The sequence below is a fragment of the Perca fluviatilis genome, chromosome 15 (assembly GCF_010015445.1).
Source record: "Perca fluviatilis chromosome 15, GENO_Pfluv_1.0, whole genome shotgun sequence".
NCBI lineage: Eukaryota > Metazoa > Chordata > Actinopteri > Perciformes > Percidae > Perca > Perca fluviatilis.
The window spans coordinates 33,205,033-33,229,184 of NC_053126.1; the positions used below are offsets into that span (position 1 = coordinate 33,205,033).

Sequence of the window (24,152 nt, forward strand, 5' to 3'; positions counted from 1 at the left end):
GCCACTCCCTTTGTCATCACTGTTCTGATTGGTTCATCTCTTCCAGGTGGGATTTTAAAGATGTCTTCTTGTCTGATTGTTGTTTCTGGTCTGTCTGGTTTCCTGGATGCTGTTTCAATCTGTCTGACCTCATGTTCATCATTGACCTATGCAGTCCCTCCCTTTGTGATGTAGATCTCTGTGAACATCTGATTCAGAAGGGTTGGGTTTCCTGCTTTAGCAATCCCCTCAAACACACAGTGGAACTTCTTCTGCAGCTTAGATTTGAGTTTACGTTTACCACCTGCAGCAGGATTTCCTAAATAAACACACAACAAAGAAGATAAATACGTCAATGAACATATTTAAAGATTTCCTCAGAGAATGAAAACATGAATATATTTTGGTCCATCTCTTGAGACATTAAAGGTCCCATTTATCCAGCATGATAAATCTTTAGATAAATCCTCTTACTGCTCTGCAGACGGTCAGCCAGCTCCTCCTGCTTCATTCTCCTCAGGAAGTGCAGTGTGATCTTCAGAAATGCCTCTCTACTGCTCCTCCTCTGCTCTTCATCCTCACTGTCCATCATGTCCTCATCCTCCCTCTGATTCGCTAAGCATTCTGGGTAATCTGGACTCAGAACCTTCTGGATCTTCTTCAGCTCGTTCTTAACAAAAGTGTAGATGTCCTCCTCCAGCAGCTGGAACAGAAGATTATATGAATGACAAATCAAACTGAAACCCTGGAAGCAAACACCAGATCCATATTGGACAGACAATTCAATGGTATAAAAAGTACAGCATGGAGATGATTGTGAACAGAATAGATGTAAAAGTAGTTGTTGTACATGTACAGACCATAAATATTTAGTCCAGGTGTGTTTGATGCTGCTGGGCAGACTGACCACTAGGAACCTCTGAGCTCTCCTGGTCCACTCTGTGGAGGAATCAGGAAAAATTAGCTCACATTATGTCTGTCCACACAGAGACAAACACAAGGTAGAGGTCCATGAAGTGATGTTTGGGTTTTACACAGTGAATCAGAGGACTCCCTGTAGTGGTAAACATTTACTAGTCCTGCTGATTATCAGTTTGAAATCCTCACGTTTGATCATCAGAGTGGCGTCCATCTTTGAAGACTAGAGGTTCACCCATAGACTCGTTACTCTTCATGGACACACAGCTGGGTTCAGGTTCTTCCAGATTCCTCCTGATAGAAACACAAAATAAATTCTGCACTGCACCCACAATACACTACAACAAAACCAAGTCATTGGTTTTGTACATCATCTGTACAGTATATTTGTATCCAGGTAGTTATTGTTAACATTGTGTATGATCCATGATTAATATTTAATTTATACATGTTTTAAAGCTGTATTAAGTGCAGTGTGCAGCACAGGCTTGAATATGATGCTGTGGGGTGACTATAATGGTGGAATGGTAATTCGTATTTATTTATTTTTTTAAACATTTGTTTATTGATTTTTCAGTGTCATAACAAAATCAAAAGGTTGGAATGGTAATGCTAATGTCTAATAAGGATAATATATGCAAGGACTTCCAAATGCACGATTACAGTGAAGCAATAAAATAATAAAAGTTTTCAGACTCCCTCCAGTTGTGCTCAAACAAATATGTATAAAAAGAAAATCAAAGACATAAAATAGGGCAGTAAAGGTAAATACACTCACCTAAAGGATTATTAGGAACACCTAGACCAAGATTTCTCGTTAATGCAAGTATCTAATCAACCAATCACATGGCAGCTGCTTCAATGCATTTAGGGGTGTCGTCCAGGTCTAGACAATCTCCTGAACTTTAAACTGAATGTCAGAATGGGAAAGAAAGGTGATCTAAGCAACTGTGAGCGTGGCATGGATGTTGGTGCCAGATGGGCTGGTCTGAGTATTTCACAATCTGCTCAGTTACTGGGATTTTCACGGACAACCATTTTTTAGGGTTTACAAAGAATGGTCGGAAATGGAAGGAATGGAAGGAAAAACATCCAGTATGCAGCAGTCCTGTGGGTGAAAATGCCTTGTTGATGCTAGAGGTCAGAGGAGAATGGGCCGAGTGATTCAAGCTGATAGAAGATCAACTTTGACTCAAATAACCACTCGTTACAACCAAGGTATGCAGCAAAGCATTTGTGAAGCCACAACACACACAACCTTGAGGCAACTGGGCTACACCAGCAGAAGAACCCACTGGGTACCACTCTTCTCCACTAAAAATAGGAAAATGAGGCTACAATTTGCACAAGCTCACCAAAATTGGACAGTTGAAGACAGTAAAAATGTTGCCTGGTCTGATGAGTCTCGATTTCTGTTGAGACATTCAGATGGTAGAGTCAAAATTTGGCATAAACAGAATGAGAACATGGATCAGTCATGCCTTGTTACCACTGTGCAGGCTGGTGGTGGTGGTGTAATGGTGTGGGGGATGTTTTCTTGGCACACTTTAGGCCCCTTAGTACCAATTTGGCATCGTTTAAATGCCACAGCCTACCTGAGCATTGTTTCTGACCATGTCCATCCTTTTATGACCACCACGTACCCATCCTCTGATGGCTACTTCCAGCAGGATAATGCACCATGTCACAAAGCTCGAATCATTTCCAATTGGTTTCTTGAACATGACAATGAGTTCACTGTACTAAAATGGCCCCCACAGTCACCAGATCTCAACCCAATAGAACATCTTTGGGATGTGGTGGAATGGGAGCTTCGTTCCCTGAATATGCATCCCACAAATCTCCATCAACTGCAAGATGCTATCCTATCAATATGGGCCAACATTTCTAAAGCATGCTTCCAGCACCTTGTTGAATCAATGCCACAAAGAATTAAGGCAGTTCTGAAGGTGAAAGGGGGTCAAACACGGTATTAGTAGGGCGTTCCTAATAATCCTTTACGTGAGTGTATAGTTCATAGCACATATAGGGCCCTATCTTGCACTCAGCGCAATTGCCTTTGTACACCGACGCATGTATCATTCCTATTTTGCACCCGACGCGCGACTTTTTCCCTCCACGAACGCGATCGCGGTAAATTAGGGAATGTATTTGCGCTCCTGGGGGCGGTTCAGCGAAAAGAGGAGGCGTGTTCCGGCGCAAACGTTACTTTGTACTATTCTGCAGTTTCAGAAAACAATTCCGCCATTGACCAGGAATAACCTGGTCTAAAGTCAGTGGCGCTAGTCTAAAGTCAGTAGCGCGTTATTCAGATGCTATTTTAGGGGCGCATGCTTGGCCATAATGTAGCGTGTACACAACGCGCATACACTTCTCTCATCTAAATGGATGCAGCAGTTCCGATTTTTGCAAACCATACATAATTACAAAGGAAATATTACTGAAAATGCGCTTCAGGTGTTTGGATAGGTCAGGAGGCACTTTACAGTACAGTCCTCAAAAAGTCGCAGCATTCTTTGTGGCTTGTTGTGTTTTACACAACATTTCCATGAATTATGGATGTGTTGATGACATAAATGAGGAAATATTAGAGGACTTAAGGAGACGTGATGTTGAACTACGGTGGGATTGGACACTCCGGCGGAATCTGGTGAATCTGGAGTAATGCGCGATGCGCTCCTGGTGGAGCGGGTGGATGGAGATGGAGTGGGGGGAGGAGGAAGGGGCACAACAGGAGCAGGTGGTGCGTTTGGAGGCCCACGCTCCATGGCTGCAGCAATCCTCTCCAGACTTGAGGAGATGCGTCCGAGAGGCCGCAGCAACATCGTCACCCGGACAAGACGGGCATTTGTTACTTTGGCGTGCGCCAGGCAAATCCGCCGTCATAATAGCAATCCGCCACGGAACAATACGCCTGCTCTTAAAGGGAATGTGAGATGACGCTCTGATTGGTTATTTTCACGTTACGCCCAAACCACACCTAGCTACTTCAGACAAACCCATTTAAGATTTGCGTCGGGCGCAAGAGTCATTTATTCCGCCGGTATAATAGCAACAGCGCCAGAGATCCGCCCACAAAGCTACTTGCGTTTGGCGTTTCACACTTGCGTTTCAGATCGTTAAAATAGGGCCCATAGTGTTGTTCACCAGATAGAGTAGCAGAAAAGCAGGAACCGGATGTTATTGTGTTCATCAGACCAGAAGAGGAAGTCGCACCACACTGACCCCCTCCCTCTTGTGTCTGTCTGTGTGTGTGTGTGTGTGTGTGTGTGTGTGTGTGTGTGTGTGTGTGTGTGTGAAGATGGCAGTATCGGAATGTAGGAGAGACCTCCCTGCGGAGGAAACATAAAGTCTCAGGGAAAGCATACAACTGGACAGAGACTTTGCTAACCAGAGCTCCGACTCCTTCTGTCTGAAGCTAGAGATACTTAGTGTCTTTTGTGAACCCACAATTGTGTTGTAACTTTTATGCTGGACTCAGTAAACTTTGCTTAACTGAACTCTTCATCTCAGATTGGTCCTTGTGTTCTGGTAAACTTAAGTCCAATATAAGAAGACATGGGAATTAATTAATAGGAGTCAGATTTGACAGGCCTTAGGGCCTCATTTGGACAAAATTCTCACTACAGTAGCTATAGCTATAGCTATATACCAAATAACACACTACAGCTCCTTATTAAATTAAACAGCCTTCTTACTGCTGTGATCTCAGTAACAGCAACCCAAACATAGTTCTCTATTACACAACCATTGTAAACACTCCAATAATAGTTATACCGTGTGACTACACACATAAGCACAATAGTAGTGTAACACTAACAATACTAAGCATTAGCATGCTGCTAGCGAACTTTATGCTAACATACTGGATTTCAACTGAATATCCCAGAACATACAACATCCATATAAACCTAAAGCACCGAAATACACATATATAAACATTTACACCAGTGTACTCACATGTCTCTGAACACACACATGCACGGATGGCCACTAGGGGGGTGAACCTTCACTGGCCTCACGGTTACATTAGATTACAATTATCCTGTCAACGATTCAATACGATTCAATATCCCGATGCATCATGATGCGCCACCTCCTCAAATTTATTATATATTGCTACACAGTTTCAGTAACAAATTCAAGAAGTCAGATATACACTCACGTAAAGGATTATTAGGAACACCCAACTATTACCGTGTTTTACCCCCTTTCGCCTTCAGAACTGCCTTAATTCTTTGTGGCATTGATTCAACAAGGTGCTGGAAGCATTCTTTAGAAATGTTGGCCCATATTGATAGAATAGCATCTTGCAGTTGATGTAGATTTTTGGGATGCACATCCAGTGCACGAAGCTCCCATTCCATGACATCCCAAAGATGTTCTATTGGGTGGAGATCTGGTGACTGTGGGGACCATTTTAGTACAGTGAACTCATTGCCATGTTCAAGAAACCAATTTGAAATGATTCGAGCTTTGTGCCATGGTGCATTATCCTGCTCGAAGGAGCCATCAGAGGATGGGTACGTCGTAGTCATAAAAGGAACGACATGGTCAGAAACAATGCTCAGGTAGGCTGTGGCATTTAAACAATGCCCAATTGGTACTAAGGGGCCTAAAGTGTCCCAAGAAAACATTCCCCACACCATTACACCACCACCACCAGCCTGCTCAGTGGTAACAAGGCATGACAGATCCATGATCTCATTCTGTTTATGCCAAATTCTGACTCTACCATCTGAATGTCTCAACAGAAATCAAGACTCATCAGACCAGGCAACATTTTTACAGTCTTCAACTGTAAAATTTTGGTGAGCTTGTGCAAATTGTAGCCTCATTTTCCTATTTTTAGTGGAGATGAGTGGTACCCAGTGGGATCTCTTGCTGGTGTAGCCTATCCACCTCAAGGTTGTGCGTGTTGTGGCTTCACAAATGCTTTGCTGCATACCTCGGTTGATCAATCAGCTGGAATCAGTCGGCCCATTCCCCTCTGACCTCTAGCATCAACAAGGCATTTTTGCCCAGAGGACTTCCGCATATTGGCTGTTTTTCCTTTTTCAGACCATTCTTTGTAAACCCTAGAAAAGGTTGTGCGTGAAAATCCCAGTAACTGAGCAGATTGTGAAATACTCAAACCAGCCCGTCTGTCACCAACAACCATGCCACGCTCAAAGTTGCTTACATCACCTTTCGTTCTGATTCTGACATTAAGTTTGGAGTTCAGGAGATTGTCTAGACCTGGACGACACCCCTAAATGCATTGAAGCAGCTGCCATGTGATTGGTTGATTAGATAATTGCATTAACGAGAAATCTTACAAGTGTTCCTAATAATCCTTTAGGTGAGTGTATATGAACTCCCATTTGTATTGTATCTGCTCTTACAAAGACATTTCCTGAATGTAGCGGAGTCTGAACACAGAACACAACAGAAAAAAAGGCAAAAATAAAAAAGCAGCAAACTGAAAATCAACACACAACATCTGTAGGCAATAATCGATTATGGTCTAATGATGCAGAATCATCCACGTCCGCATCACGATGCATCGATGCAATGATTCATTTCAACACCCTAATGGCGACACAGACGACAACTATACACTTCAGAAATATTTACGATGTGCTTCTCCCACCACTCTCACTACTAATTTAAAAAACAAACTTATCAGCGCATACAAGTGTCCTCTCTGTGACCCTAAAACAAAGGCTCTGATTCGCTGATCCCCGTTACCCCGAACATATAAGTTCTTCTTTACAGTTTTAGTATTTGACCAACAGTCTAAGAAACATTATATTTATATCATGGCTGTCCTATGTTCCATCAAATGAAGACTTTGTTTGTTTGTTTGATTTGGATCCCCGTAATCTTCCTGCAGTCTATTTTGTGACAATACAGTTTACATAATCGCATTGAAGACAACAGACACCTTACATCTTATTTCACATTACACAACATTTCATAAAGTCTGAACACAGAACACAACAGGAAAAAAAGGCAAAAATAAAAAAAGCAGCAAACTGAAAATCAACACACAACATCTGTAGGCAATAATCGATTATGGTCTAATGATGCAGAATCATCCACGTCCGCATCACGATGCATCGATGCAATGATTCATTTCAACACCCTAATGGCGACACAGACGACAACTATACACTTCAGAAATATTTACGATGTGCTTCTCCCGCCACTCTCACTACTAATTTAAAAAACAAACTTATCAGCGCATACAAGTGTCCTCTCTGTGACCCTAAAACAAAGGCTCTGATTCGCTGATCCCCGTTACCCCGAACATATAAGTCCTTCTTTACAGTTTTAGTATTTGACCAACAGTCTAAGAAACATTATATTTATATCATGGCTGTCCTATGTTCCATCAAATGAAGACTTTGTTTGTTTGTTTGATTTGGATCCCCGTAATCTTCCTGCAGTCTATTTTGTGACAATACAGTTTACATAATCGCATTGAAGACAACAGACACCTTACACATTATTTCACATTACACAACATTTCATAAAATACAACTCACATATTTACATAATTACAGCTGATGCAAAGTCACTGTTTTTTTGCGCTAATGGACAACCAAACGCTGCTGCCCTGACAGAGCTCCAGGGCCTGCAACTCCCCTCTTACTGCTAGCTAAATGGCCCGTGTATGTGAGCGAGAGCGCGGTCAGCGAGCTTGTTACACCAGCAATCTCTTACCACAGTTCCAGTTAATCGTTTAATGTGTGTAATTATAATGTGTTGAGTTATTTAAACAAACGATTGGGGAAATAAACGGTGCTTGTCCGCGAGTCTCATTGATAGAGCCTGCGGCTGGATGTAGCTTAATTTTTGACGTAATTCGAGTATATTTACAGTTTGAATTTCGTAACGCCACGTATACAACATCTAGTCAAATGTCTTATAACGCTAACAACGGTGTCCGATTTCAACTTAATGAATATTTGTGTATTTCAGAGGAATTCTAAGAGGAGGCTGGCTAGCTCTCGTTAATAGAGCTACATCCAGCCGCAGGCTCTATAGATGAGACTCACGGAAAAGCGGCGTTTATTTCCCCAAACGTTTGTTTAAATAACTCAACACATTATAATTACACACATTAAAAGATTAACTGGAACTGTGGTAAAGATTGCTGGCGTAACAAACAATCGCTGACCGCACTCTCACTCACATACCGGGCATTTAGCTAGTAGGAAGAGGATAGCAGGCCCTGGAGCTCTGTCAGAGCAGCGGCGTTTGGTTGTCCCTAACCGAAACAGCGTGACTTTGCGCGGGTATGGAGTGCCGTGGGCTGCCAGCCGTGGCAGGCTCCAAGTACTTCATAGCAGGCCGGGGTCTGTGAAGGAAGGCAGGCCGGGGTCTGTGAAGGATGCAGGCCGGGGTCTGTGAAGGAATGCAGGCCAGGCGGCGAGGCAACAACACAGGCAGCACCAGCCGCTGAACTCCGACACACAGTTGGACAAAATTTGCAATTAGCCATCCATTTTCGTAAAGCGGCCCATATTTGAGCTTTACATAGTTGATTTCTCGCATAAAAAAATTTCAGAAGTGAATTTTGTAATGGAATAGCAGAGACCTATGCAACCTAGATTCAGAAGACTACCTGATCTCAGGTCAGTTGTGTAGCCTATGTAAATGTTGGGGCGTGACCGTTCTCTTAATACACCCATGGGTGTGACAAAGGTATAGGTCTTGGGAGGTTGACGTCAACTTCCAGCTTTGTTGAGATTCGCCCGTTTTCAGCGGCAGTTTCAAAATATGAGATTTTCATAGTAAAGGGGCGTCAATAGGATTTTGAGCTCCTATGTATGTCTATATATTTACCCACCAAACTGTCGTTATTCAACTATGACAGGGTAAAATCAGTTTTGCATTCTATCACGTTTAATATTATTTGGGAGTAAGTTCCATTCACACATGAAGTTATTTGGTTTTCACTTTAGGTAAAATAAAACAACGTCCCGCTGCATGCCTCGCTGGGTAATGATATGCATTTATACTAAAGGCTTTCAGGCATTTAATGAGTAAAAGTACTTAGTTACTTTGTAGTACATCCTGACCCTTCAGACCCACAGCAGTCTGCTGAAGTCTCTCTGATCCTAACTTTAGACCCTACACTTTATTTTGAAGAGATTCCCTTGAAATGTCAGCATGTTAGGCTACTGTGTCTGTCTTTATTCTGCCGCGCCCAAAGGTTTAATACCCGAAAATTAGAAAGTTGTTACGTTAAATAGAATAACAACGTCCTCAGTGATCCATTGTTTCTCACAAAGACTGAATTATTGATTCCAATCATCAATAATTCGACAGCATGTTGATTCATGTTGAGTTTTCCCCAAACACTGTGATCAAACAACTTCAGCACTGCTCCGGACTCACATCCCATCATAAACAGCCACAAACAAACTGTGAAGTAACAGTAACTTCAGTACTGCTCCAGACTCACATCCCATCATAAACAGCCACAAACAAACTGTGAAGTGTAAATGTGACAGAAAACGAACTTACAGCTGATTCCCGGTAAGAGACTCTCCAGAGATGTTACGTAATGTACCGAGGCTTCGGAGAGTGTGTTGAATAATCTGGAAAGTTTTCCGTTAAGTGATCTTAGTTTAGTTTTCAGACCGATGACATCACTGATAACGCCCAAAACCCCTAAACAGTTGAGAAATTATTGTTCCTGACTAAAACGCAGAAAGTCTCCCCTGACCCACTACATCCTTTTTCTACAACACATTCACTGCCCTCTGCCCAGTTAAACCACTTCCGGTTTTAGAACACTAATATTAACCCTGCTGCCATTATTATGAAACAAGTATTATCCAAGGGATTGATTACATACATTTGATGCATAACTACTGCTTTGTTATAATTATGTGATGCAATCTTAGGCCTACCTTTCAGTAAATAGACACCATGTTGACTGTCGGGGGGATTAGGAAATTCCATTCTTAATTTAACAATTTAAAGTTTCTTTAAAGCCCCAGTGTGTAACGTTTGTAGTTGTTTATTATCAAAATCTTTATTGCCCTTCACAAACGTGTCCTTTTTCATGAATATTGACCACCACCAGCAATTTCAAGTATTCCTATTAGCTTGGAATTTTACATTTGTGCTTGCATGAACTGGGGTAGACGCTCCATAATGATGCGCCATCTTGAAATACGTTAGCCGGTAAGGGACATGCAGGCTATACTGCTCCGCCTTTCGCATTTTCGACTCACAGCTGCTGCTAATGGGTATCGTCGCTTCCCGGCCCCAGCAAGTTGAAGAAGGAAACACATGCGTAGGACCACACGTATTCAAAATCCACATTTTTTTCTTCTTCGCCCAGAAAAAGAAAACGGATATTGAAAAGAGCGAGAGACTGGAAAAAGAGTGAACATTGGAGCTGCTTTGGAGGGACACACCAAATCCCAACTAGTTAATTCTCCTCCGGACCGCTGCAGTCTCCTTTTCTCTCTCTCCCCTCTCCGTCGGTGGTGTCCGTGCCACTCTCCGACATGAACTCATGGATGTATTAAGAGAACGTGTCAACTCCAACAATAACGGCTGATAGACGGCCTTTTGTACATCTTCGCTTTTTGAAGCGTGAAGGCCACCGTAGCTGCAATACTGTGTGGCGAGAGAGAGTTGATTGCGACATATGATCTCAACGCTAGATGGGAGTAATTCTTACACAATGTAGCTTTAAACTAACTCAGATTAGACGACTGAAAGGATTTTAGTTTTAGATGTTTAATTACAGAATGTGCATGAAATCCATGAGCAAAATTGTCATTCATTCTGTCATTGCCTTTTTTATGGATAGTTATAGTGAATATTTATCAATTCCCTTTTTGCTGGGCACCCCCCAGAACCCCCCTCAAGGACCCCGGACCACACTTTGGGAACCACTGGTCTAATGGACGCACAGCAGCGCGCCACTGAGAATCATTTAGAAACACTGGAACGGATATTTGTTATTTTAAATAAACAGGAAACACTGATAAATGAAACTGCCAATTAGATTAATTTACTTATTAATGCCTGTCTGTTCCACTTTAACCCCGTATGACTGAACTTTATTATTATTATTATTATTATTATTAAGGTTGGTGAAATGATGCACCACTACAACTAAATTACATTTTGTTAAAGAACAACAATGACATGTAATGTAACAAAAAAGGTAAGAAGCAGTACTTACAGTTTTCAGATGTCTCTCTGTTGCTTTAATGTGTGTCATGTTTTCTTCTGTGATCAAAATTGAGTTTTTATTCTCTATTCCCTTGTTCCATCTGGGGCGCACCCACTAACACATAATTAAAGAAGGAAACTCTGAGAGGTCAGACCTCTGCCAAGTCATGATCTATTTCACAATGTTAACCGTCTTAAGGGGAAGTTCACATGACTTCCCCAGTGGGGAACACTTTTTTCGATTACTCCGACACCACATGACTGCAGCACAAATGTTACCTTATCTCGCAATGTTATTGAAAGTAAAAAATTGTATCTGCTCATTATTTGGGTCCTCTCCAAAGTTTAATGGGTTCTTCCTTGGCCCATGCTTCACCACTCAATAAAACACCTTTAAAGGAACACGCCGACTTATTGGGAATTTAGCTTATTCACCGTAACCCCCAGAGTTAGACAAGTCGATACATACCCTTTTCATCTCCGTGCGTACTGTAAGGCTGTCTGACGGCTCCAGCGGCAGCAGGCCAGCACATAACATCCAGGTGACTGGTTCCAGCAATTCTACTGCTAAAACAACTTACAGAACATAGAGTTTCCCCAGAGATAGAAACCAGAATGTAAGTCTTTCATTTTCTATGGAGGTTTATAAAAACGATGTGTGGTCTCTTCCTTTCTCCTGTGAAGTTTCTGAATGTTAATTTTCTCTTTTGTTTAGAAGAACAACTTGTAGAACATAGATGGTAGTGTGGGACAGACATCACAGACATTGATTAATAAGAGATGGAGGAAAGGAAATGATCAGACAGAGACACATTTTTATTGACCTGCTTTTATGTTATGCTGTCTTTTTATTGTCTTTTGACCCTATTGCCTGCTAATTTAATTTTGTTTATTGAATTGTAACTTTTTCTGTCCTTTAAAGCTGCCCCATCTTCTGTTTTACTATTACAATGGTGTGTACATAATGTGTGTTGATGTGTATGTGCTTTTATTTGTGATACAGACACACATCTGGAGACACATGTTCTCTGTCTCTATCAAAGATCACTTCTTGTGTTAATATAAAATCAAATCTCAAAGCATGTGTCTCTTTCTGTGTCTGATTTGTCTTTTATCTGTCTTTGAATGACAAAATAAAACATTCTCATCAACACATTAAACTAATTCCAGGGATTAAAAGTGAATGAATACTCTGTGTGTGGTTTGAAGAATGCATGCAGCCAGAGGGAATTCCTCTCTCTGTACCTCAATGCAGATGCTTCCTGCTGATAGTGAAGTTAGACTTTAGGTAAGCTGCACCTGCAGTACAGCTGCTGGCTGAATGAGAAACTGCATGAGGACATTTAAACAAACAGCAGCAGGACAGGGGACAGTTGGACTCACCTCACTGCAGACAGGACCCTATGTGGAAGAAGGGGATGAATAATCCTGCCAGATGTCTGAGATCTCCATGTATCCTCTTTCATTTAAGCACTGATGTGCAGAGCCACCACCGCTCTCCTCTCACCATCACTGTCAAGCCGCTGGGGGTTGCAGTCTTATTTTGGCATTGGCAGAGACTGCTGAAATAAGACTGCAAGTATCTGTACACAAAGTGGATTTGGTGAAATAAAAAATGGATTGCCGTGTCTTCACATCGGGTGCAGTCCTATTTCAGCAGGCAGTCATTTTTAATATACACAGAATAAAACATCTACTCTTTTGATGGTCAAAAAACACAAACAATCACAAAAGTGGAACAACTAGTTATTAAGGGTCGGGGAAAAAATTGATACAGCAAAGTATCGCAATATTTTCTGTGGCGATACAACACAGTCTCATTCCCTACTCGTCAAATGTCTGACGCATGGTCAAGGACCCCTGGCGTCAAGTTCCAACGAAAGAAGTGTACCTTTTGCGTTGTTTTTCGACGTTGGGGTCCGTCAGATAGACATTCATGTTAATCCCTCACCGTTGGATATAGACGAAAGAAAAAACACATCCACTTAACTCGAAATCTGTGGCAGTTTTGCTATTTTTAGGCCAGTAACTGCTGTTTTAATCAAGATTCATTCACGAGATCTTATCATGGATAATATGTATTTCTTTTAATGTTATTATTTTGGTCTATTTTGGCCAGGGAAGCCAGATTGCTTTGTTGTTTATTAATATTTTTAAAACTCTAACGCTACATCTATGAACATTTATTTTTATTTAGATGTTATAGTATGTATTTCTTTATTTTAATACTATTGTTTTGGTCTTATTACCGGTGAAATAATACAGTATGCTGTAAAACAGAACACTACAATGTGATCCTAGCTGGGTGCATTGGAAGCCCATATCCCACAATGCAATGCATTCATATTAGAGAATCGGACAGCGGATCAGCGGGTCTTTAACGCCAGTAACGCTTCAATGTACATATATATATATATATATATATATATATATATATATATATATATATGTATATATAATCAGTGGTTTTGTCACCAGCAATAACACGTTGCTCAGTTTTGTTCCAGTAAGTTATTCACCGTAATAACGTTTTAAAAAATCAGCAGAATACTCCGGAAGTGACGTAATAATTACCGCTAGGTGGATAAGAAAGATAAAAATACATAATATAAGTAATATTGATGTTTTTGTCTAACGTTGTATTTGAGGATTTAAACAAAAAAAGATAACAACAATAATAAAATACAGTTTCATGTATTTGTCTCATGTACTGTTTTCTCGGTCGGACGGCCGCCGGCGGCAATCTGAAATGGAATGAAGCCCATTCACGGCAGACAGCAGGAACACAGGAGCTGAACATGTCCTCCCACCCATCCCGGAAGAACTACAACTGCACAAGCTTTGTAACAGGTTCGGCACGTCTCTAATCGGAGTTGTAGTTTTAAAATATATTGGTATATTTCTCATAAGTAGAAGTTGGCAGTGTAGAGGTTTGGATGCACCATGGTGTTTTTGGGGATGGGGAACACACTGATGTCATCAGATTTTAAAAATCAAATTAAATAGGTGAAAATAGCTTATTACCATATTTGATAGTGCTTACAGTGGGTAAACTTTGGTGACCATATCTACATGACAGCTGACAGTCCAGAGCTTTCTATAACAGCTGGTCTTATGTGTGTAGCACCTTCTGTTACTAAATGACAAGCCTTAAAACATGTACTGGGTTCAAGGTTCAGAGGTCAATATTTCAAAGCAGGAGAAATGTATCCTCTTCAGACTGACATATGTTACTGTCGAGGTTGAGTCCTTTTCAACGATGTGTTTGCTATAGTCCTACAACTTTTTAATTTTTACATATCATGGAGACCACGTTGCAGGCGATACTTTATTAACCCCAGAGGGATATCTGCCTTGAGTTCAAATGCTTCACACATAACACTTGACATGTTGTTTTATCATACAGCTGACATTTACTTACAATAAAAAAACATCATAAACAAAGTGATATGTAACCAGACTGAAGCACATCACACAGCCACAATCTATTGCTCATCTTTCACAAACAGCAGCAAGAGCAACCTACACACAGCCCTATATGCATCATATCATGATGCTATTGCACAACCCCTGCAGCCTCAAGCAACATTAAATGGCGGACTTCCTGTTGGGTTTAGGGTATGGCTCCAATGACGTTTTTTGTACATCTTGAGATAGTACAAATAAAATTGCATTTTTAAATGAAGATGCATGGAAAATAAAATAAAAAAATCTTCTCTTTGTAAATTTATTTTTCACAACAGTACAAGTCAAAACAAATGCAAATTAGTCAAACAACCCATTAGGCTGTATTTCTAAACACTCAATTGTAGCTTATTTATATAGTATATATAAAGCAAATCAAAGTGCTTAGAATAAAACACTATTTTTTCATTATTGGTATTTTTATTGTGTAAATTAAAACATTATTAAGGTACATAACTTACTGGAACAAAGCTGAGCAATGTGTTGTTGCTGGTGACAAAACCACTGATTATATATACGTACATTGAAACGATACTGGCGTTAAAGACCCGCTGATCGCTGTCCAATTCTCTGATATGAATACCCGCATTGCATTGTGGGATATAGGTTTTGTATGCGCCAGCTCAGATCACATCATATGTTTTACAACATACTGTAATATTTAACCGGTAATAAGACCAAAATTATAGCTGCAAGCCGCGATGGACGGGCCCTCGCGCCTCTGTGTGCGTCGGGGTTACCGGCGGACGCCGATCCTTGCGACCGTGCATTCGCACGGCACTCAGACACCACAAATTATCACCAATGAAAAGTGAACTCGTGGCCTGAGTAAGTGGGCGTGGTTAAAGTTTAGGGGGCGGCTCAGTATAATATGTAGACCACACATTATAAGTTTCATGTAAATCGGATGATGTTTGTCATATAAGGCGCATTTCCTGTTGCCAGCTGTGTCCAAAAGTCAATTTTGGCCGTAGGTGTCCTCAGGCCTGTACCCTTGTCAAGCGTGAGAAATTTCGAGCAGATACGACAACGTACACTCAAGTTACAACAACTTCTTTGTTCATCGCTAAACACTCAAAATGGCCGCCATGCCATCACGTTATTTTTTACGTGTAAAAGTCACATTATTTTCTCGGGGAAAGGACGCCGGGAGGCGGCTGAAAAGGTCGCTCCATAACCCGGGAGGCGCCCGCGAGGCGGCCTGTTGGGGACCCGCCGGGAGGCGGCCGAAAAGGACGCTCCATAAGCCGGGAGGCGCCCGCGAGGCGGCCCGCTGGGGACGCCCCACAATAACGGGATGGCGGAGGTTGGGTTTAGGAAAAAACTTACGGGGAAAAGGCACCTTAAACACCGGAGAAAAGGCGCCTTAAACGCCGGAGAAAGGGCGCCTTAAACGCCGCGGAAAGGGCGTCTTAAAAGCCGGAGAAAGGGCGCCTTAAACGCCGGGGAAAGGGCGTCTTAAACGCCGGGATGCCATCCCCGGGAAACAAAGGGCCGCAAACCGGACGCAATCCCCGCTCTCCCGGGTGAAAGTCCTGTGTTGTTTGACCCATCCACCACCACGACCAACCTCCCTACGCGGATTTTCGGCTTTTTATATTACTCCCTACAATTTCGTTCTGTGGCCACGAAATATGCTTCCCATTGAAATACATTACTTCACATTTTCGTGTTGTCCACCACGTAAAAAACGACAAAAACGTCTCCGTGAACACGTATCAATAGATTCAAATAACGTCACATTTACACGGACTTCCATGAGACCGGGCTGGTTCTTTACCACGGCCATTAACAACAATGGCCTGCCTTCCTTCATAGACCCCGGCCTGCTGTGAGCTCGATTGAGCTCCGTCCCACCGGCCCTCCATACCCGCGCAAAGTCACCGTTTTGTGGGTTAATGGACTACCAAACGCCGCTGCCTGGACAGAGCTCCAGGGCCTGCAGCTCCCCTCTTCCTGCTAGCTAAATGCCTGGTGTGCGTGAGTGAGAGCGCAGTCAGCAAGCTTGTTACGCCAGAAATCTGTTACCACAGGTTCCAGTTAATCTTATAATGTGTGTATTCATAATGTGTTGAGTTATTTAAACAAACGATTGGGGAATCAAACGCTTGTTGTCTGCGAGTCTCAATGATAGAGCCCGCAGTGAGCTGGAGTCCATCAGTGAGAACTAGCTAGCCTCCTCCTAACAAGACCTCTGAAATTCACAAAAATGCATTCAATTGAAATCGGACAGGTGTTAGCTAAGCTTTATAAGACATTGGGGTAGATGTTATATAAGTGGCGTGACAAAATTCAAATTGTAAATATACTATAGTTATGCCGAAAGTGTAGCTAGCTAGCTGCAATCACTTCCCATTGTATTGAATCGGACATATAGCTAGCTAGCTAACTGCTCGTCCTAACAAGACGCCTCGCGTTCATAAAAATGCCTTAAAATCAAATTGGACACAACGGTTAGCTTTATAGGACATTGGGGAAATGTTATATAAGTGGCGTGATGAAATTCAAACTGTAAATATACTATAGTTATGCCGAAAGTGTAGCTAGCTAGCTACAATCGTTTCCCATTGTATTGAATGGGACATATAGCTAGCTAGCTGCTCGTCCTGACAAGACGTCTCGCGTTCATAAAAATGCCTTAAAATCAAATTGGACACAACGGTTAGCTTTATAGGACATTGGGGTAGATGTTATATAAATGGCGTGACGAAATTCAAATTGTAAATATACTATAGTTATGCCGAAAGTGTAGCTAGCTAGCTGCAATCATTTCCCATTGTATTGAATGGGATATATAGCTAGCTAGCTAACTGCTCGTCCTAACAAGACGCCTCGCGTTCATAAAAATGCCTTAAAATCAATATGGATTTACACATTCCCTGCATTTTTCATCAGATTGCCTCAAGACCTTATGATATCCTTCGCAAAAGGCATTTGAACACATAACATTCATTGTGACTACTTTCTTTGAATTTTGAGTGATTTATCCAGCTTAGTCACACTTCTTTTGTTTACGGTCAAAAATGACCGACATAGGAAATGAATGGGAAAGAGTATAATTTTCATCCAGGAGATAAAAGACATCTCCATACAAACACTCGATGAACTTTCCTGTGCTTGTGTACCCATTCACAGGTGCAAAGCTTCCATTTGCAAGGGACACTGCACCATGACTGCAATTTGCCATTCTCGGTATGTGAAACAGATATTGATATACTGTTCTGATATCTTTGTTAATTATTGTCAGAAAGTTTGATGTGCAATATGTATATTTTTGATGATGATTGATAGCTATTAGACTGATCAGTACACTTCATTAAGCTAGTTTGCCACTGTTATCTTGGGTTGTGCTACATGTAAGTTTATTTTAGTTTATTTAGATAAACAATATAGGTTATTCTATGTACACTGTATAACAATACATTACGTATTTCCTTTATTTCAGCTTACATGTTAGCTACTGTATATACTGCTGCATTACAGTGTTGTGTAGTTATATTGTTTTTACAATCATGATTGTATAATGTTTGTGACTCATCAATACGTAAGCAACTGGTCATTGTGTTTCATTTCCCAGTTTCACCCTTTCTAAATCCAAACTGAGTTACGACAATCCCAGTCTCCAGTGCTTGATGGTGGATGGTGTTTAGCTGCTGGTCAGATTGCACAGGGTTACATGCATGCAGGAAAAGCAACATTTCATGGTAATATTAAAATAACAGAGGTGCAGAGATTACCTGGAAACTACCAGAAGCATTACAAGGTAATCTCTGCACCTCTGTTATTCTAATATTACCATGTAATACAATAGAAAAAGACAATTTAGCATTTTGCTGTACTGATTCCTGGTTGTTACAGTAATATTACCATGTAATACAATAGAAAAAGGCAATTTTGCATTTTGCGTTACTGATTAATGGTTGTTACACAGAAACTACCAGAAGCATATCCAGGTAATCTCTACACCTCTGTTATTCTAATATTACCATATAATACAATAGAAAAAGGCAATTTTGCATTTTGCGGTACTGATTCATGGTTGTTACACAGAAACTACCAGAAGCATATCCAGATAATATCTACACCTTGTAATTCTAATATTACCATATGATACAATAGAAACAGGCATTTTTGCATGGAAATTACACGGAAACTACCAGATGTATTTCCAGGTAAGACGTCACAAGATTAAACATATCATTTGTAAAGTATTACCTTGAAACAAAAGCGAAATGTTTGGAACATAAAGGGTGGATGAATTTCAGCATTATAATATGGTAATTACCAATTTTAAATTCCAAGAAGTTTTATCTAATTTGGAAGGTATTACACTGAGCCTATAATACTGTGAAAACATCAACATATATTACCATAATACATATGGTTATTATTGAACCCTTTCGTACTTATTACATTGGTAATTGCATGCTATTACATCTGTTACCTCATCACCTTATTACCCCAGTATTACATCTTATTACTGTGATGTTTTCATTTAAATAGTTTTTGTCTTTGCATTTTTTCCATTAAGAGTCAGTTTTGAAAACAATTTAAATGATTGAAGACCAGAATCAAAGCAACCTCTCATCCCCAAAAAAACAGATGTGTGTATTATTATTAGCATCACCAGTAGCCCATTTTCTCATTATCTAATGTGCTAAACCTTGCATTTACCTTGGCCCAATGTATTAGCAGCTGGATACTTACTTTCTCACTTTCATCTTTAATAGCCATTTTCTATCCTGTTTTCTCACAATTACACCTTCATTGCTTTTACAAAAAACATCCGAGACGAGTCATCAAACCAAACATTCGTGTCCTGAGGCAATGTGTAAACCTCCAGTCTGATCAGGGTGTAGCCGCTCTCCTTCAAACTAGCACAGACCTGGGCCTCATTCAGTGGGATCGTAGGGATCTTTAAGTCAGGCCCCGCAATATAGTAACTCATTCCCAGAGTTCCGAAGAGCAGGAGGTGGCCACAGGGCCGCAGGAGCCTCCCAATGTGGCCCAGGGCCCTGGTGAAGGCAGCCAGGTCAGGGCTGGCACTCTCCAAACAGTAGCAGGACACAAGACAGTCAGCCCCTGCTGAAGGAAGGACGTCAAGGGCCAGAGGCTGAGGGCGGTGCACGTCAATGGGGACAATGTCCATGATGACCTGACGTAGCCTGGCAGCCTTCTCTGTCCATGCTGAGGGCCTGTTAGAGACAATGAATCACCAAATTAGAAGAATTTATAAATAAAACAGCTATTGTAAATGCACACAGCATTTACCTGCACTAGTTAGGTAATTCATACTTTGTGTTGACTCAGAAGCACACTGCATTTCATGATAGTGATTTAGATGTTCATTAGCTATGGGCATAGCTCTAGGGATGACATTGAAGGTCTGTTGGTCACTCGGTCCACCACTTTGGTCCCGATTGAAATATCTTTGCAACTTTTGCATGATTTGCCATGGAATTTTGTACAGACATACATGGTCCCCAGAAGATGAATCATAAGAGCTGTATGATCCCCTGACCTCTCCTCCAGTGCCACAAGCAGTTCAAAGCATTCATTTATGCTGTGAAATATTTCTACATCTACTGGATGAATTGGTCCAACATTTGGTACAGACATTCATGGTTCCCAAATCATGTATCCTACTGACTTCCTACTCTGACTTTTCATCTGCAGTAGCACCAGGTCAAAAATCTAAATGTCTAAACATACTGCTTTATGACCAAATACTTACAAAACTAATGATATTGTCATCAGCCTCAGCTGTATTTTTGCACTTGCACAGTAGGCAAAGTACAAGTATGAGTCATAGCTCAAAAAGAGGATTCATTTTTAGAATTGTGAAACCAATTATGAGGGAAAACGGTATTACCACAAGGAGGGAGAAAGTAGAAAAAGGATCTCCAGAATGCTATGTAAAAATCAATGTAAAGTGAAAAGAGTAGAATTCTTCTCACTATAGTACACCATAAATTACAAATATAAACAATTTCCTGATGATGATAGTTAAACATTGAGTCATTCGTAGTTAGTTATATTTCAAAGATATCTCAAGTCTTTAAAACTGAGTTTATAGGGATCTGGTCTTACTGTCGTCCCTCCAGCTTGCAGACATGCTGCAGGAATGGTGTCCAGTCCAGGCTGCCGCCTCCCTCATCCTGGAGCCAGCTCCTCAGCTCCTTCCTGTTGACCTCCAGGAAATCTGTGAGGAGCACCTTGTTGAAAACCTCACAGCCACTCATCACCTGGTACAAGGTGGGACCAGAACCTATGTCCACCAGCAGCTCACCACTCACATTGCCTGGAAAGGTGAGAGAGAGGAGAATTAAGACTCTGAGAAAGAGCTAATTGAGAGTTATTTACCAAAATGCCTTGATTAATATGCAGCTTCTATTTAGATATCTCAACAGAGTTATCGTATTAGCTTCCGAATGTTAATAAAATGAAAATGATTTTAGGGAAGAGTGCTTGGATTATAAAGAAATATTCCAAAGAGGAAGAGAAAGGATAGGCACATGTTTTATCTGAAAACTTCAAAAGTTATCTGGTATTAGGTCTAATCACACTTTGCCCTTTATTCTACTTCATCACCTTAATTCTTCAACAATTTCATTAAAGTTATATAAGAAATACATTCACACTGTTATAACTATGGAAAGTGTCACTGTATTACTACATACTGTATTCTGAAATCCCTTGTTGCACCAATTTGCTGAGATAATATAAAATTTCTGAATGAAGAACTTCCGGATCACATTTTTGATGGCACCAAATTAAAGATAAATACATTTATTTGACATTTTATACAGTTGTCACTTTAATTCTGCCTGACATGTTTTGTCGAAGTGTTTATCTCGAAAAATACCCAACATCTGAAACATTTGCTACTGACAGAAATTAAATTATTAGTGTTGTATTAAACATACACATATATTATTATTGCAACCAATGACCTATTTTAATGAACACCAGCAACATAAGAGATTATCATCATTATCAGGCAATGTAATATTCTAACTCAATTTAAAAACTTTTTAATAAGCATAAACTGTTTTTGGAATGAGGTTTACATGACCCATCACCCCATCTCCTTACCTTCAGTGAAAGCTCTATGTAGGCATGCCAAATTCCACGACAAAAGACTGTCCTTTCTTTCCAAATCAGCCAGTGGTGGAGTGTAGTTATTCTGCAGATACACTGCAGGATCAAATCCCTGGTAGCAGTCTGCCATGGCCGCCACTCCATTCTCTGCTCCCTTTTCTTCCATCCTCCTGTTGTCTTTATGGCTCTACCTAACACCTGTGTAATGGTCAGCCTTCAGGTGCACCGTCAACCCCCTTATATACCTGTGTATATCTGGGTGTGTCTGTGTCATTTTGTGTGTGTCTGTGCTTTGGTGAGTTTCACTGGGCCAGTGTTGCAGCACTTGTTGTAGCATTTGCTCTGTTCATGTTCTTGCTTCATCCAACACTAGACACGTTAGGAAAATTATGATTTACAAACTTTTCCTTTTGTTATTATTAAACTGTTTACATAGAATAATATTATACTGATTACTCTTTTCTCTCTGTGTTAAATTAAACTGTTGTGTGGATATTGTTAAGAAACCAAAAGACTGCTTGCTCCCAAAAGATAACATGGGAGTCACTGTTTTGTCCTTGTCTGAGCATGATGTGTTCCTGAGGGCATACATGCCCTCCCAGACTGAAGATAACCACTGAGGACATTGACTCTGTATTATAACTGCATATCATTGATTAAAAAAGCGGCTATTTGAGGCTATGGTTAGTCATTTGTGTACTTTGATCCTTGTTATATTTGCAAGTAAAAATTAACTTTGATGTAACTTCAGTGGTTCTGTCTATCCTTTGATAATGTAATTATTATAACAACTTGGTCCTTTGATGCCGGGTCTCAACAATCCTTCCCCTCCTTCCAGGCTTCGGGTCCTGAAACACCGTGCAAGGGGGAGTCATTTGCTGACTCCTTTAACTATGACCTCCAGCTTGAATTGCTGTTTTTACAGAGGCCATTTCCCGCTGGAAGAGAAGGTGACGGGATCCTGTTTTGAACAGCTGACAGAAACACTGAAGAGCCCTAGTTGTGATACATTTTATTTCTTTATCTGGAAAGGCTGCTTGTTTCAATAAAACAGTGATGATGTCTTTAATGCCTAGAGTATAACTCTTTACTTAGTGATGGGACAATCAGAGAAACAAAGCAATAACAAGTAGGTCGATAGGAAAAGGACAATACATGTCCCTTGTCTTGTGGGAAGACTACTGAACTAAAAATATCTGCCTGGATGAGATAGATTTTATTTTCCTTGACTACTTGTTTAAGACAAAACTGTGATGATATATTTTAGTGCCTAGAGTATTCTTTAGCGTTTACCTAGTGACAAAGACAATCAGAAACAAAGCAGTAACAAGTGGTCTATCTGGTAAAAGGAAAAAATAAATATCTACGGTCTGGTACCAGACACTAGTCCATAGTCTGTGTCCATGTGAGAAGACTAAAGGTAATAACTAACTCCGTGCAGCACGTTAAAAGAGATGAGCTCGCTACTCTAAGAGACAGGGTGAGACTGTAATAAAAAATAAAATAAAAGAGGAGGTACATATAAACTGCAATCACTTGATTGAGATAAGAGTGTCTTGTGACGTGATTCACTGCACAAGGTACGCAGCTGGGGTGAACTCTATACATTGCTACCTGACTCTTAATGAAATCAAGCAATTCAGGAGTAAAGTTAAAGATAAATGTTATAAATTATATATTATAATTCTTTTTAACTATAAAGATATAATATACTTTGTATATAAAATTGTTGCAAAAGACAGAAGGAAAGTAATACGAAGAAAAAGAGAGCAGAAAGCTTGGAGGAAGCATTAGAGAGAGGGACAGCCAAGGACGACAGCCAAAGACGACAGTCAGCGAGCAACTGGTTCAGATTTCACTATAGGCACACCCAGAGAGGAGGAGTCTGACAAGACTGAACTAGAGCCTTCATTCACATAGCAGCTTCAAAGACCACAGAGAGATAAATGTACTTTTGAATTAGGATAATGAAGTTCCTATTGATATTACTGTTGTGGGTTCAGATTCACTCAAAAGTTAATCATGTTTGACCTATTGCTTGCCTTTACCTGAGCGATATTTAAATGATAGTTTTTTGCAAAATGCCAAAAGCTGATGATAACTGTGAAAGTATAAAGTAAAATGCTAAAAAAAAAAATAAATACAGTTGATTAAAAGTTTTAAAATTTAACTGCCGCAACGGACACAATTTATGTAAAATCAGCAAATATGATAGTTTACGGGGATAAATTGTCCATATCAGTTACAGTGTTGATGCACAAACTTTACAGATGTTGCAACACACCACATGTGTCGTTGGCAAAATCTAAACAGGGAACACAGAAGGATTTGGGAAGTTTTGTGACAGCTTGTGGAGAGACTGGAGATTGGGAACCATCGGGGAAGGGCATTAAGAAAAGCGAGAGATTAAACGCCTATTACAAATATTTGATTGTAAGTCTCCAAACATCTTTTCGCAAATAACTAACCTTTCCAAATTTTAACCTCCAGCAGGAAGTCAA

General features: G+C 40.5%; 1 protein-coding gene and 1 long non-coding RNA gene across 2 annotated transcripts; both read right to left on the minus strand.

Annotated features, from left to right (window-relative positions):
* Window positions 1–871: 871 nt before the first annotated feature.
* LOC120574307 lies at window positions 872–7,520 on the minus strand. Its single transcript, XR_005641858.1, has 3 exons — window positions 7,428–7,520; window positions 1,087–1,191; window positions 872–918 (listed from the first exon to the last, which is right to left on the minus strand). It is a non-coding gene; the product is annotated as an uncharacterized LOC120574307 (long non-coding RNA).
* An 11,737-nt stretch (window positions 7,521–19,257) lies between these two features.
* Window positions 19,258–22,494, minus strand: LOC120574299 (phenylethanolamine N-methyltransferase-like). The gene is made up of 3 exons (XM_039824599.1): window positions 21,646–22,494; window positions 20,641–20,851; window positions 19,258–19,745 (listed from the first exon to the last, which is right to left on the minus strand). Exons 1-3 carry the CDS (start codon window positions 21,815–21,817, stop codon window positions 19,307–19,309), a joined length of 822 nt encoding a protein of 273 aa, XP_039680533.1. The 5' UTR covers window positions 21,818–22,494; the 3' UTR covers window positions 19,258–19,306.
* Between the last annotated feature and the right edge of the window lie 1,658 nt (window positions 22,495–24,152).